Below are 17392 nucleotides of genomic sequence, written 5' to 3'. Positions count from 1 at the left end.
TTGTGGACCCTATAGAGGTCACAATTTTTATCCGATTTTGTTGAAACTTGAAATGTAAGTTTATAACCCAAAGATCTCGGTTTCTGTCGATATTCGCGCATATTGGACCGTAACTTGCAGAATTATGGCCCCTGATTGTACGAAAAATCGCGTTTTTAGCTTGTGGACCCTATAGAGGTCATAATTTTTATCCGATTTAAAAAACTGTATTATTATATCACCGTTACACCCTAAGGATGAATGAGTTCGAATTTCATGAAAATCGGCCCAAAATTGACAGAAAAAATGGCCGCCGTTCGTTCTTAAATAGCGTCAAAATATGGTATATCAAGGTTGTGGACCCTATAGAGGTCACAATTTTTATCCGATTTTGTTGAAACTTGAAATGTAAGTTTATAACCCAAAGATCTCGGTTCCTTTCGATATTCGCGCATATCGGACCGTAACTTACGGAATTATGGCCCCTGATTGTACGAAAAATCGCGTTTTTAGCTTGTGGACCCTATAGAGGTCATAATTTTTATCCGATTTAAAAAAACGTATTATTATATCACCTTTTCACCCTAAGGACGAATGAGTTCGAATTTCATGAAAATCGGCCCAAAATTGACAGACAAAATGGCCACCGTTCGTTCTCAAATATGGTATATCAAGGTTGTGGACCCTATAGAGGTCACAATTTTTATCAGATTTTGTTGAAACTTGAAATGTAAGTTTATAACCCAAAGATCTTGGTTCCTTTCGATATTCGCCGATATCGGACCGTAACTTCCGGAATTATGGCCCCTGATTGTACGAAAAATCGCATTTTTAGCTTGTGGACCCTATAGAGGTCATAATGTTTATCCGATTTAAAAAAACGTATTATTATATCACCGTTACACCCTAAGGATGAATGAGTTCAAATTTCATGAAAATCGGCCCAAAATTGACAGACAAAATGGCCACCGTTCGTTCTCAAATAGCGTAAATATATGGTATATCCAGGTTGTGGACCCTATAGAGGTCACAATTTTTATCCGATTTTGTTGAAACTTGAAATGTAAGTTTATAACCCAAAGATCTCGGTTCCTTTCGATATTCGCGCATATCCGACCGTAACTTCCTGAATTATGGCCCCTGATTGTACAAAAAATCACGTTTTTAGCTTGTGGACCCTATAGAGGTCATAATTTTTATCCGATTTAAAAAAACGTTTTATTATATCACCGTTACACCCTAAGGATGGCCGAGTTCGAATTTCGTGAAAATCGGCCCAAAATTGACAGACAAAATGGCCGCCGTTCGTTCTCAAATAGCGTAAAAATATGGTATATCAAGGTTGTGAACCCTATAGAGGTCACAATTTTTATCCGATTTTGTTGAAACTTGAAATGTAAGTTTATAACCCAAAGATCTCAGTACCTTTACGATATTCGCGCATATTGGACCGTAACTTCCTGATTTATGACCCCTGATTGTACGAAAAATCGCTTTCTTTTTAGCTTGTTCTCTATCCATCTCTCGAAAATGTGGGCGTATCCTGCCTGGCAGCCGCTGGTTCATCTTCTACTAATTGAAGGTTGCAGTTTTTACATAATCTCTCATTATGAGGAATAAAGGGTTTACTATATCTCCCCTTTTCAACTTCCAGTTTATGTGCACTAAGTCTAAATTTACTGAGTGCACCCCTTTCACCTTTTTTATACGCCCACATTTCCATGTAGACGTATATTGTCGTCGCCCCTGTCCGGACGTACGTCCGTCTGTCCACAATTGTTTGTGAACACTCTACAGGTTACAATTTTTATCCGATTTCAATGAAACTTGAAATATAGGCTTAATATCACCCTAAGATCTCGGGTCCTTTCGATATTGGCATGTATCGGACTGTAACTTCATGGATTATGGCCCCAGATTGTACGAAAAATCACGTTTTTAGCTTGTGAACACTGTAGAGGTCACAATTTTTATCCGATTTGGGTTAAACTTGACATGTATGTTTATAACCAACAGATCATTCCTGTAGTTCGTCTATTTATAGCAATTCTCTCCGTCTCCTTTCTCCCCTTTTGCATGTCCATTTTTGTTGATTTTTTGGTCTAGAATGGACGAAGAGTGTTTGAATTAACATTTCTGCCAGGTTTTGGTAAATATTCATGATTTTGAGGCGGAAGGATAACGGAGTTATTAGGTTAGCTACGGTGATATGTACCGCAACTAGTAACATGTTTTTAGTATATGCTTCTTCAAGTTTGTGTATCTCAAAATTTTGGGGGTCAACCTCATACAAATTTTAGTGCATTCAGCCCAACGAAAATTAGGGGAAAACTTGTAGGTGGGCAAAGAGGCCAGAATTAACATTGAAGTCAATGGGGAAATAAGGGTTGTGGACCCTCTGGGGTCACAATTTTCATCTGATTTTGATGAAATTTGAAATGCATGTTTATAACCCAAATATCTTTATTCCTGTCGATTTTCGTACATATCGAATTGTAACTTCCTGAATTATGGCCCCTGATTGTACGAAAAATCATGTTTTAGCTTGTGGTCCCTCTAGAGGTCACAATTATTATCAGATTTAAAAAAACGTTCGAATATATCACCGTTACACCGTAATCGGACCAAAACTGTCGGATAAAATGGCCGCTCCCTTCATACGCAAATAGTATAAACATCTGGTATATCAAAATAGAGGCCACAATTTTGATTCGATTTTGATGAAACTTGAAATGCAAGTTTATAACCCAAAGATCTCGGTTCCTTTCAATATTCGCGCATATCGGATCGTAACTTCCTGAATTATGGCCTCTGATTGTACGAAAAGTCGCGTTTTAGCTTGTGGTCCCACAAGAGGTCACAATTATTATCCGATTTTAAAAAAAAAAACGTTTGAATATATCACCGTTACACTGTAATGTTTGATGAGTTTGAATTTCTTGAAAATCGGGCCAAAGCTGACGGACAAAATGACCGCCCCTCATACGCAAAAAGTGTAAACATCTGGTAAATCAATTCCGTGGACCCTCTAGCGGTCACAATTTTGATCTGATTTCGATGAAACTTGAAATACATGATTATAACCCAAAGATATTGGTTCCTTTTGATATTCGCGCATATCGGATCGTAATTTCCTGAATTATGGCCCTTGATTGAACAAAAAATCACGTTTTTAGCTCGTGGACCCTATAGTCACAATTTTTACCCGATTTAAAAAAAAATAAGTGTGAATATATCACCATTACCCACTAAGATCTTGGTTCCTTTTGATAATTGCGGATACAGGAACATAACTTCCTGGATTATGGCCCCTGATTGTTCGAAAAATCGCATTTTTAGCTTGCGGATTCTCTAGAGGTCACAATTTTTTTCCGATTTTAAATACATCACCTTTCCACCATAACGAAGGTTGAATTTGAATTTCAGGAAAATCGAAATGAAACTGCCCAACAAAATGGCTGCTCTTTGTACGCAAATTGTGTGGAAGTGTGTAATACGAAGGTTGTGGACCCTCTAGAGTTCACAATTTGTATCCGATTTTGATGAAACATAAAACATATCTTTATATCCCAAAGATCTCAGCCCCTTTTGATATTTGCACATTTCAGGCCATAACTTTCTGGATTACTGCTCCTGATTGTACAAAAAATCGCGTTTGTTTTTTGTGTGTTCTCTACCCATCTCTTGTAAAATGTGGGCGTATCCTGCCTGGCAGCCGCTGGTTCAGTGCACATGAATAATTTTTCATGTTTTATGAATTCTTAATATTATAATACAAATCATGTTTTGAATTTGATTTCATATGTCCATTTAGTGATGCTGGATAGTCTTACTCTGGCCAGTGTGTTTCCAGGACTGGATATATATATATATATATATATATATCATGTACGGGTTTTAAATAAGTGTAAAAAGAATTCTGTATTAAAATTTTCATTTTTTGCGGCAGTAAATATTTCACCCATTCCTGTTTCCTCGATAGTATAATTTGGATTATGACTAAGCCATTTACTACGATCAAAGCCATTAAAAACGCAATGCCAAATTCAAAGTTTATTTACTGCAACAACTTTTAACAAATGTACATAACAATTGACAAAATCGAGATAACAAGCATCTGTGGATAATTTCATGAAAGAATTCACTAGAAATGCACAAAACCGAAACGTCAGAGAACCATGAAACAAAGCAGGGGTCAGTTGAAGTCAATATCGGGTATGTCCACCATGAGCTCTTACACATGCCTGAAGCCGCCTTCTCGTGGACTGGCACAGATGTCTCACTACATGCTGTGGGATTGTTTGCCAATGATTTTGGAGTGCCAGTGCCAACTGTGCAACAGTTTGTGGTGGCACGGCTTTAGTTCGAACCCGTCGTCCAAGTTCATCCCAAAGGTTAGGTCGGGCGTTGTCATGCTGGAAAACCATGTTGAGCCAGCAATGGAAGCAACACCGGACGAAGGATGGCGTCAACATAATGTTGAGCGTTGAGATTGCCTTGGACCACCACCAACTGGGATCAGAAGTTGACGTTGATAGTGCCACCTCCCCCCGAAAATTGATCCCTTTCCAGCACGCAGTTACGAGCAAAGCGTTCAAGTCGACGTCGGTAGATACTGTGCGTCCATCAGGAAAGCTGAGGTTGAATCGGGATTCATCCGAGAAGATGACATTTCACCATGCAGATGCTGTAGTCGGATGTGGCGATCTTGAGTATCGGTTGTTACAGGTGGCGCTCTAGGTCGGGGTCGATCGGCAACTCTTCCAGTGGCGAGCAATGGTCGATGGGTGGACATTGAAGTATCTGGCGACGGCTACCTGTGAAGACACTGATCCAGCATGCCAATAGCTCTGTTCCTGTTTTCTTGTGTAAGGCGTGGCATTTTTCCGAAGTGATGAATGTTGAAATTTTGATATGTATTTAAAGGGCCAGAGTGCAGGGAATGCACGTGCAAAATGTGTGACATGGGACTGCTTAAAATCGTGAAAAAAGACAAGTCATTACCGAAAACTGATATTGGGTTCAAACCCAGCAACTCCACAAAAAGAGACCCATCACAAGTTTCACCTATGTGCCATAATATCTAGGAAAGCCCAAGAAAACGTTTACCAGAAATATTTCACAAATTAGGCATTGCGTTTTTAATCGCGGATACCTGAACATAACTTCCTCGATTATGGCCCCTGATTGTCGAAAAATCGCATTTTTAGCTTGCGGCTCTAGAGGTCACAATTTTTTTCAATTTTAAAAACCGTTTAAATACATCATTACTTATCCGGTCCAGGCCTTCACTCTTGCCACTTTTTAATTTTGAAATATGGGTGTGAATCTCTAGAAGAGATAAAGGAAAATTTAACTCTTCTGCAGTAGGGTGACAGGAATATCACACCCATTCCTGCACACCGATTTAAAATAAAGTTAGCAAACATATATATCTCGCGATATTAAATGTTACCTTTATTTTACAAAATAACATTATGAGATACATTAATGCATAATAGGCCCAAGACAAAAAAAAAAAAGTTTATTAGTCTACGGTAGATCTACACTATGCTAAGTGGGCAGGTATCAAAAAGTATTCAAACTATATATAGCTTTGGTGGCAAATATTTTTTCAGTTTACAGAATCAAGGGATGAATAACCTACTAGTAGTAGACAGTAGTACAGTGCAAAAAATCAGAAGCCTCCTAGTCCTATGTTGCATTTTCGAGATATATTAATTATAAAGCCTAATATTATTATACCGTCCTACATTACCAAAAAAATGGAGAAATCGTGTTAGGTTCTAGGTTCTATCGTTAGGCTCACTGCGTCTGCAACTTCTAAGCTAGCTTTGGTGGCTCGCGGAAGTTTATAATCAACAAATCGACAGATGCATAAGGTGTGGATGCATAAGGTGTGAACATGCCAAATTGAGTTATATCACCCCAAATTCCTAGCACCCACATTCGAGGCAAAGTTCGTGGAAGTAAAGGCAAGGGCAGGTCCACGACGCTCCATGAACAGTACTAGTACACACATGACATGATAAAATGAATGCTGGACTGGTCCTTCGTGCAAATTTCTTTGGAAACATTTGGACGTACGACAGATCCCTATCATAACTTTTACGATAATTTATTTAGAAGAATACAATAAGATCTATCACTCAGTTCAGTCTTTCTCCCCACCCATTCACAAAAAAAAGAAATCCCAGCCTACACAAATCCATTTTCGGCGGAGGAATACAGGCAAGCGTGATTAACAATAACCGTCTAAAAAATGGGCACGACACTAGGCTGGTAGAGCAAATGATAATTTAATTTGTTCAGAAAATAACAATGACTAATGAAACACATATAAAATTTATATCGCCAGAATCTGTAGTTTATTACTTTGGATATATTTGAATATATCGCATGTGTTCTTAAAGTTTTGACAAAATATATAATATGATGGATTTGGTCCACGTCAATAATTATATACTTCCGAATGTGGGACGTATCAAAATGGCTGACAACTGAAGCGATTGGATATTAGTTCTACTGTCTGGCCTATATTTTAAATGTTATTCTTTTAATTTCGTATTGTTTTGATACCAAAGAATTCGCATATAATGAAGACGATTGGTATTAACAAGTCATAAACATATGTGAAAAAAACTTTTAATGTAAGTACATTCGATGTCCATGACATATTTTTTTTTTCTACTCCCCTATATAAATAATATCAAATATAGACGTATTTTCGCACGGCATAGTGATTAGTGTAGTTATTCATCAGTCTACCAATCCAAGGACCAATTGAAAAATTAGTTTCCAACTTCTATAGAAACTGGGTATTTCCAGTTTCTATAGAAGTTGAAAGTACTGCACCATGCATATTATTATCCATTGTTTGCGTGATTCCCCGTGAATAAAAAAGCAAGGTTAAACTGAATGATGATGAAGCCAACTAAGGCCATGCATTAAACCCATTCCAATATGTATGGTCACTGATGTTTGTTTGCATTTTAATTTTGACTTAGGTAAGTAACTCAATTAGCTAGCTCTGGACAGATCAGCTAACTGTCGCCAAGTGCAATGGTCTCTGTGTACTACAGACACACTGACTGTTCTGACACAGTAGTCAGTATATAATTTAAAGTCTGGTCTAGTTAGACTAGTAATTAGTAACGATACTGATAGTACCAGTCCTAGTACAGTACTACAATAAATTTGTTAGATGATTTTGACATGTTCTGTGAATTGTACTACTAAGACAATGTTATTAATTAGTTACTTGTAGTATGCCCTTTAATGAACTGTGTATTATACATGTATATTGTATGTAATGCTTAAACACATATCATCCCCCATATACATTTGGAATGGCCACAACTCATTACCCGGTTTTATTTAACCATTTAAAACATTGAAAACAGTGTCCAAGTTGGGAGGGGGACATCAGCCTCACTGTCGGCTTGTTTCCCTACATAATTGGCCGGTATGTAAGTTACGTCAGTATACTGATATGAATCAAACATAATAAAATCAGAACACCCAGAGCCTGTTAAATCAGTTTGCCATTTCTTTCTGAGCATTCATTTAAAGTCTAGTAGGAGAACGTGTTCGCATAACAATAAATTTGCGTGGGTTGAATAAGCTTAAATGGCCTACATGCTTGAGGGAACAGATTTAATACTAAACTAGAACTGCGATGCAGTAATGACGGGTTTCACCGGTGCCACTTTACCGTAAACATGTTACTTCCGGTACCAATGAAACCATTAAACAGGTTTTCACATAAGCATTGCACACATCAAATAAAATGGACGCCGAATCAACAAAATCCAGCAATATCAATTCATTTTATACATTTGTTACATGTAAGTGTACTGTACTTCCGGTGATAATGAAAATGTTCAATTAGTTTTATGAAATCAGAAATGACATAAGGCATCACATGGTGAAAATTTTATGTAAATCGAATAACAATTACCACTTTTATAGACCAAAAACCTTGAAAAGTGACTTGTAGAAAATTGCCTATTTCTCTGCAACCGTACAAGTTAGAAACCATTTTCTGGTATCTGTATGATCGTATGGGTTCAATCTATTTGCTGATTGGAATCAAATATCATAATTTTAAAAACAATACAAATAAGACTCATTTGAATAAAATATCTGTTTTGAAGGCTAAAAATACAGTTTTTGCCAAAATGACGTTACTTACGGTGATAATGAAAATCTTAAATTACTTGTATGAAATTATAAATGGCATTAGGTATCACACAGTGAAAATTTTATGAAAATCGAATAATAATTGACACTTTTGTGGACAAAAAACCTTGAAAAGTGACCTGTTGAAAATTGCCTATTTCTCCGCAACTGAACAAGTTAGAAACCATTTTGTGATATCTATATGATCGTATGGGTTCATTCTTTTAGTTGATTAGAATCAAATATCAAAATCTTAAACAAACACTAAATACGACTCATTTGAATAAATTATTTGTTTCGAAGGCTATAAATACAGTTTTTGCCCAAATTTCGTCATTTCCGGTGACATTGAAAATATAAAATTGAGTTGAACTAGTCACAATTGACATTATGCATCAAATGGTGTCACATTTATGAAAATCCAATAATAATTGACTCTTTTACAGGCACAATAGCGTAAAGAGTGACTCATGCAAAATTGACCATTTCTCGGCAACTGCGCATATTACAAATTAATTTTCACATACATTCTCTCCATATAGATTATTGCAACGAGTTTATGAAAGTTACGAAGTAATATTTTAAAATATGAAAACGCAGGATGGGTTGTAAATAGCTTAATTTTACAAGTTTTTTCACCTTTTAATCGAAATAGCCCGAAAACGGAATCGAAATTAAAAAAACTGGGCACAACATTTTTTGTGCCTTTAAAGGGCGCACCCTTTCAGTTATACCAGATTTGAAAAAAATAATATTTGCTTTCGAAAAGTGGTACCTAACTGTCAAAATTTTAGTTTTTGGCAAAATTACGCCACTTCCGGTGCCGACAGATAACTCTATCGGGAACAAAAAAAATGGGAATTGAGACAACAGGGTATATGAACTTTGTTTTATACAAATCGAACAATAAATAATTAATCTAGGACTGAAAAACTGAATTAGCCAATGGCAGCCAAGGAATATTACGGAGACAAAATTTTTTTAGATTTTTGCTCAAGTCAGATGACTCGTTAATTTTGTGTAAAGCACGACTAAAAAATATTCATAAATAAAAAAGTTTTTTGTAAAAATTTTAATTTTCGAAATTTGGCGCCTAATATCTGTGAAGATTTGCCGAAAATCAAAAATCAAAAGTAGCATAGCTATGTGCCCTGTGTCCGGCTATGCCAAAATGTATCGAAAGTTAAAATCCAATGATTATTGTTAAAATTACTGCGATATTTCTAAAAACGATAGCTTTGGTGATTTCGGACATTTCGCATTGTCGCAGAACGATCAAAATAGCTTTATCCTCTAAGTCACACCCACTTTTCCAGTAAAACCGAAGAAATCGTAACGATCCGACAAGGAGTTGCTGAGATCTAATCAAAAATAATTTGGAATAATAATAATAATAAGAAGAATAATAATCTTAACAAAAACAATAGTGTTTCACACAAGCTACGCAGTGTGAAACCCTAATGATATGTATTAATCATTTTCAGCCATGTGTATGAAAGAGATTTGTAGGGGTTTTTCTTGTCAATGGAATATCGTTCATAGACAAGCTAACTAAAGCTACATGTATATTCACGACAGGATTTGTGCATAAAACTTGTGTCAATGTATTCATTACATACATGTACATACACATGTTGGATGCAAACAGTTTCTTGTTTATTAAACCAAGTGCAAACTGAAATCTGCATAAATGTGATGATTGTCATATAAAGACATCAGTAAATTAATTAATATATAATACACATTTGTATAGTCAAAATTATTGCACTGTTTGGATCTGTTTTCACAGGTACTACCTCAAATTAAAAGAATAACACTCTTAGCTATTCATGAGTCATTATTGTGTATATTTTTGAAAAAATGGCAGAATACAATATGAACATTTCAAATTTGACAGTAAACTGCATACACATCAGGTTCACTAGGTTATTCCCCCTTGTCTTCATGCAGGCCTGCATGATTCTAGAAAAAACGAGCTTAGTTGGATTTCTTTTAGATATTATTTGCAGTTTTTTAGTTAAAAACCAATTATGTGTATATTTCCATTCATTTATTCCTTTAAATTAAAATAAGTATCATTCTTCTGAGAGAGAGAGAGAGAGAGAGAGAGAGAGAGAGCAGTAGGCTACCTGTGCATGTGTCTATAGTCTATGTCTCTATAGACATTGAATAAATATAATGTGCATGGCGATGAGTGCAATGTGTTTAAAAGTAATTTTATGTCGAATGAATATTTTTAAGGGAAACATGCTAAGTGTTAAGTTTACACAAACAAATTTATTGAATAAATAATATGTACTCTTACACATAAAGCCTATGTTGTATAATCTATGACTCATCATGAACATGATGACATGTAAGTAAATGAAGTTAATCTTTCCTTGGGTCAATCTACTTAATAATGCACTAAAAATCCATGCTTTACTGACAGTGTGAACATATGAAATTAACATCAGTAGATACGTCTTCATTTGAAGTATTCATATTTGATGTTAATCTCTTTCCTCTATAGTATAGCCCAGCATGACAGTAACATACGGGCTCCAATTACTTATTTAGGGTGTTCACATTTTGTTAGATATTATAATAGATATTATTTTATGGTTGCATGACAAATTAGATTATTGATGATAGATAGCTCCAGGGTTTAACACTATTATTTTTTAAAAAGTCTATAAAATCAAGTATCTTGATCTGATAGACATCCCTGTCATGTCGAAGCTATCAACATTTAAAAAATCAGTTTATTATTAATGTAATATTGATGTCTAATGGTATACACTGTGAAATCATATAATTTTGTCTTTCTGTGCCGATAGGTTTCATTATAAGTACTTTCTTACTGGTATAGATTATGAATCAAAATGTTGATTTAAAAAAGACACAACACATTCAGTGAATGAACTAAATTTAGAGATGGTGCAAAACTAGGGGTGGGTGGCCAACCAACCTTTTTCATTCCATGTGTTAAATATAATCCTTAGGACTTATATTAAAAAAATTTCAAAAGATTACATTGACGAAAAATGTTAACACAAAAACGTTAGTTACGTGAATGATAATTTTGATTTCACCAAGCTGTTGATGTTGGAAGTACTTTTTGTCCTCCATCTTTTGAAGAAAGCAGGGGACTATTAAAATGGGTTCGTCCTTCTGTCTGTCTTCTTCTAATTGAGCTAGAATGTTCAAACATGGTGTAGGTGTTTATTAGGTCGAGGCCTTGATGGAATTCGAAGATGAACTTTATCTACTTACGGTAAGCAGAGATGGGCAATTTGATTGGTTGATCCTTTTGGGCACAATAACTTTGTTATAATTAAGTGAGAGATATATGAAACTCTGAGCATACATGTAGATTCATTACATGTACCTTGACTAAGTTTGATGAGAATTTTCTGCTAAGGCTAAGGAGCGATAAGCAATTTGATTGGTCAAGACTTTGGAACATAAAATCTCTGCTTATAATTGAGGTAGAATGTTTAAACTTGATGTTGATGTTCATTAGGTGAATGTCTTGACTGTTCAATGATTCAGATTAACGTTTCCTGCTAAAGCTAAAGCAGAGTTAAGCAATTTCTTTGGCTTTTATTCTATCTGATAAAGAGTGATGAAACTTAGTGTATAGTTGATAATTAGTTTGATTGTTCGATACTTTTGAAAAAGATAAACGTGCAATTAATTAATATGTGTCATCTATTTATTTTGGGATTTCGGCAGGGGACATCAGCCTCACTGTTGGCTTCTTTTTTGTATAGAGCAACGTTGAATTCTTTTTTTTTTAGATTAGATCAATATTAAGATAATATATGCCTCAATGAAATGATCAAACATCTATTTATTTAGGGATTGCGGCGGGGGACATCAGCCTCACTGTTGGCTTGTTCATCATAATGTATAGTAAGATGTATTGAATACAACTAAAGCACAAGTTCCCTGAGGAATTAACATTTAGAAACTTATAGAAACTTTTGCTAAGTATGTGTATTCTCAAAAGAGACTTAAAAAATTAAACATAAAATAACAAAGTTAGGTTGTCTGGGGAAAGAGGTCAGGTGTAAATAATGTACACCAAGATAACAAAATTTTAATATGTTCAAAACTTCCATTGATTATTTTAACATGAATAATCCTACCATGTTAATAGTATGATGCCATATTGTTGTGTACCTGTATTAATAAGATGAAAGCCCACATGCCTCATCAACTTCACATGTGTGCTATTAATGGGGTATAACAGGGCATATTCTTTAGAAGAAATATGCTAATGTGTAAGCTTGTATTTTATATAAAATTCATTGTCAGCGTGTATTCTGTCCCTGAATCATTCAAATATTTTGATTGAGTTTGTTATCGTAGCATCTACATAATATGTTACACTTTTATACACAGAATGCATTGAACTGTTTAAAAGTCTGAAACTACAATGTATCTTGCCTATAATATCTTTGAATATATTCTATTCACAGTCATGCTATTGAAATATTAATCTTGAAGTTATATCATTGCTTAAATGGCTATAAATACATGCTATGTAACGTTCTTTTTTTATTTTTCCATTTCTTTGATCATGTGATAATAATATACTGAGACACAACGAAAACGCAATACTGATTTGACTGAAAGTGCTGGTGAGATATAATACAGTAGAAATGTGATTTTTGGCATGGTTGTAGGCTGGACATTTACAGACACAAGAACATCAACAATCCATAGAGGTCATAAAGGGATAAAAATTAAAAAGTCAGTAATGGAGTTCATTGAGAGAATATCACTCAGTGCATATATATAATGTCTGTTTGACACTGATCTAGTTGTATGTATTATATCATACTACAGTAACTGTACTAGGGTGTAACCTAGAAGTAGTAGTAAGAAAGAGTTGTAACATTATTATAACAGTTATTTGACACAGTATAGGAATTATACAGTTAATCATATAAAGGTCATGACATGTTACATACCTTGTTGGCTCTTAAATATCAATACCTTCGTATAGATATGTATGTACCCCATATGACGTGATGTATTCATGACGTTTTTGCCACATACATTTAGGCCACCAAGATGTTTAACTTTAACCAGGGACATGTACATGTAAGTGAGGTAACTCATATTGGCACTAATGAGCACTTATTTAACCTCTGTAGCTGTAACAACATTTGTAACCAAAATGTTTTCTACCCACAAGATCATGAATAATATGCTTGTGTTGATTAATTCAATGTGTCATTCAGTATTACCCTCTTTGTCATTTTTACAAAATATAGATTTACTATGTAGATTAATATACAATGTATATCATCCTCTATTATGATTGAAACTTAATATGACCCAATTTATTCATATACATACAGATCTATTATGAAACCATGTCCACATTAGCTCCGCATGTTGGACATGCTAAATGTAGTTAAACTAGTTTAATAATATTTCCATTCATTCATAGTTAAACTCATGGCTGTAAATAAAAAACAAAGGATAAATCTAGATTCATTTCAAATGCTATACCGTATACAGGCACAGTACAAAGAGTAGGGATCTGCACCGCACTTTTGAATGTGTCTTCACTACAATAGGAACTCTGTTTCAGGATTAACACTGACTTACAAAATTATTATTATATTGTCAGTCCGTCCGGCGTCCACAATTGCTTGTGGACGCTCTAGAGGCTAAAGTTAATATCTGATTGACTTTAGATTTATACACAGTGTTTGAGGTCATGAGACGAAGAAGCCTATTAATTTTCAGCGATTTCCGATAATTACCGCCAGAGTTATGGCCCTTGATCACTTTGAAAAAACTTGTGGACGTTCTAGAGGCCAAAGTTAATATCCAATTGACCTTAAATTTATACACAGTGTTTGAGGTCATGAGACGAAGAAGCCTATTGATTTTCAACGATTTCTGATAATTACTGCCAGAGTTATGGCCCTTGATCACTTCAAAAAATCTTGTGGACGCTCTAAAGGCCAAAGTTAATATCCAATTGACTTTAAATTTATACACAGTGTTTAAGGTCATGAGACGAAGAAGCCTATTGATTTTTAGCGATTTCCGATAATTACTGCCAGAGTTATGGCCCTTGATCACTTCAAAAAAATCTTGTGGATGCTCTAAAGGCCAAAGTTATTATCCGATTGACTTTAAATTTATACATAATGTTTAAGGTCATGAGACGAAGAAACCTATTGATTTACAACGATTTCCGATAATTATTGCCAAAGTTATGGCCCTTGATCACTTCAAAAAATCTTGTGGATGCTCTAGAGGCTAAAGTTAATATCAGATTGACGGTAAATTTATACACAGTGTTTAAGGTCATAAGATGATGAAGCTTTTTGGTTTTCAGCGATTTCTGATAATTACTGTCAAAGTTATGGCCCTTGATCACTTTGCAAAATCTTGTGACGCTCTAAAGGCTAAAGTTATCATCCGATTGACTTCAGATTGATACACAGAGTTTAAGATCTTGAGATGAACAAGTATATTGATTTTCAATGAATTTTTATGACTTGAACAGTTAAATCCATGATATTAAAAGCTTTGCATACAAAACATTAGCATGGGGCAGAACTTTATAAAAACCAAACAAATTCTAATAGTTTTCTGATAATTACTTTGTGAGTTGTTGCTCTTAATCAGATTTTAGTGTATTATAAATGTTTCATTACTGAAAAAAGTAAAAATATTCGACAACTCTTGTTAACTGCCCGGACGATTTAGTTGCTGTGGGCGTATGTTTTGTTGCCTGGCAACCTATCTTTTTATAAACTTGCAGTATCCATATTCCTAATCTAAATGTCGAAACATTGAGAGTTTTGGGATGTTCATTTCGAAGACTAAAATAAATTTCTGCCTTGCTTTGCTCAGCAGGGTATATAAACATAGAATGCACTCAAAATCAAAATATAGTGTAATTGTCTTTTATATACTAGTTTGATTCAACCTGTTACGACACAAATATTCAATTTTCGTAACTTTTGGTATATACATGTAAAAACATAAAATATTATAGCTTACAGTTACCAAGCGTCATGGAGTTTGAAGGAATGTATTTGGCTTGGTCTACTCGCTTGTATTTTTCTTCTTATCTTTGTCCAAAATATTAGAAAGCTCAACTATACGACTGACACCATCGCAAAAATTTTATAGAGAAAAATGATTTAACCAAACTGTTCTAATGTAAAATGTAACAAATTTCACTACTTTTAATTGTCTTTTCCATGGGGCAAGACTTTCCTTTGCACCAACCACTTTTTAAAAATCCTGTATTCTCCCATGGTAAGGAAGCAATCTAAATTGTGCACTGACTGTTGCATCTTTAACATGGTGAATTGATGAAATTCCTGTTTAAAGGTTATCATGCAGCTTTAGATTGAAAACTTCTGTTTTCCTCTGTAGTTGTTGTGTATAGTTTTTTTTAAGGGTAATGTTAAAATTGAAGAATTTTGTAGGATCCTACGATTTTTATTATATTTCTGATGGAAATTCTTATTTAAGAATATTAGATTACATTCTGATTATGAAAGATGATAGACCACATGTTACAGCCTCTGTTAAATCAATAAGAATATTGGTATTTTATCTGGTATCCATCAAATTGTGACCAGGCTGAATGCAGACGGATATGAGAGATATGACATGGCATCATATTCTTTAATTATAAGTAAGCAATGTAGAAGAAATGAAATGATAAGTCTGATATAACACTGACCAAATAACACTGATATCCTTTCACACACACACATTCACTATGGATGCCTGACTGACTCATTAGTTAGAAATCCAATAATATTACAGAAAGGAATTTTTTTTGCCTTGCAGCAATGTAGTTTACCTTTATTCAAACGACATTGGTTATGTTGGTGTGTACGCACATTTGTGCTTTAGATCTTCAAATTTAATTCAGAGTATTTTGTTTACGATAATGGTAGGGACATGGTTTCTGTTGCCGAGCATATTAAACCTGGTCCTTAATGATGTATTGATTAGTGTGGTAAATATAGCAGCCAGGAATTTATATACCAGTCAGTTTAATTCATTAATTTGATCAATATCAGTGTTTAATTTCTGTGCCAATATTAACATTAACTTGATTAAAAGTAAATTGCATTCATTTCTGTAGTGGTTATGAGTTCAGTTATGAGTATATATATTCTGCTTTGAATGCATTTGTTTGACCTATTTGTAAATGTAGATTTGTGTATGGATCAAGGAGGAAAGGACTTAAATTGTGGATATGATTTTAGTTCATGCAATGGAGAAAGTTTGTGTTTATTGGAAAAATATTTGAAAAATATTATATTATTTTGTATTGGAGTTTTTATAACGAAATCAGAGACTTGTGTTGATTTGTATAAAGCTCAGAAAGAATGTGCTGAATAATATTCATATTAAGTGTTTATTATTGGTTAATTTAAAAGAGAGATAGTGATATAGGTGCATTGTTCTTTATTAGATCTTTAAATATACTGAAATATAAGAATAGTGATAATTTTACCGAGATCAGTATAATTACATGTTTGCATCATATACATTTGACTGGCTGCTACAAGATTCTGATGAATTATTGCCTGTGTAGAACTTTAGGTATTATCTAAATGATGCATCACACTGTCATGGCACATTCCTGTCATGTTATTATTTCTCTAACATAAATATCACTGTCTATAATCTTACACTATATGTAGGTAATGAAATATAATGCAAGTAAATTGAATTAGCTATTTATTTGTAAATTGTTAAGTAACTGATATGATCTGTTGTTGACCTTACAGACACACCTCTTCTTATACGTCTTAATTTAAGTCCTTATTAGTAACACATTTTACTAATTAATCATAACAGAAGAGATTTAATTATTTGATGTCATTTGACTGGTCTCATGATCTACCAGCATTGTTAGTTTAATCTACTCAATATAGACTGAACTGTTGGGAACTTTATCAATTATTGGGAATCTCAATTATTTGAATGTAAGCCAACTTTCAAAATGTGCTGAATTTGATTATTGCATACTATACATGTACATTATATATGCATATATGTAGTGTTCAGATTAGATGATATTGCTAAACTATATGCTGTGCTAATAAAACATTAAATGCTAAGCAAAATCTGATATGCATTGCATCGAAAAAGTAGTGATGCATAATATTAATACTTTAGTTCAAAGACTTTCAAGTTATTCGATAAATTCCAAAAATGTTAACATTTTTTTTGAAAGAACCAA

At 34.1% G+C, this 17392-nt stretch overlaps 1 protein-coding gene across 5 annotated transcripts in view; it reads left to right on the top strand.

Annotated features, from left to right (window-relative positions):
* The first annotated feature begins 6463 nt into the window (after positions 1 to 6463).
* LOC126818979 (C-myc promoter-binding protein) overlaps positions 6464 to 17392 on the top strand; it is a 46641-nt gene continuing 35712 nt past the window's right edge. For 2 of the 5 annotated variants that reach the window (XM_050546716.2, XM_050546712.2), the window contains exon 1: positions 12779 to 12900. In XM_050546716.2, coding sequence (XP_050402673.2) covers positions 12824 to 12900 — 77 coding nt within the window. In that variant the 5' untranslated portion in view covers positions 12779 to 12823. Of the gene's footprint in view, positions 6630 to 6968; positions 6987 to 12777; positions 12901 to 17392 lie in introns of those variants that run through there. The other 3 variants (XM_050546714.2, XM_050546715.2, XM_050546717.2) reach the window with 3 other exon arrangements.

The sequence above is a fragment of the Patella vulgata genome, chromosome 4, assembly GCF_932274485.2.
Source record: "Patella vulgata chromosome 4, xgPatVulg1.2, whole genome shotgun sequence".
In the NCBI taxonomy this organism is placed as follows: Eukaryota; Metazoa; Mollusca; class Gastropoda; family Patellidae; genus Patella; species Patella vulgata.
Note: the sequence above shows the minus strand (reverse complement) of the source record. Positions and strands in the feature narration are given on the sequence as shown.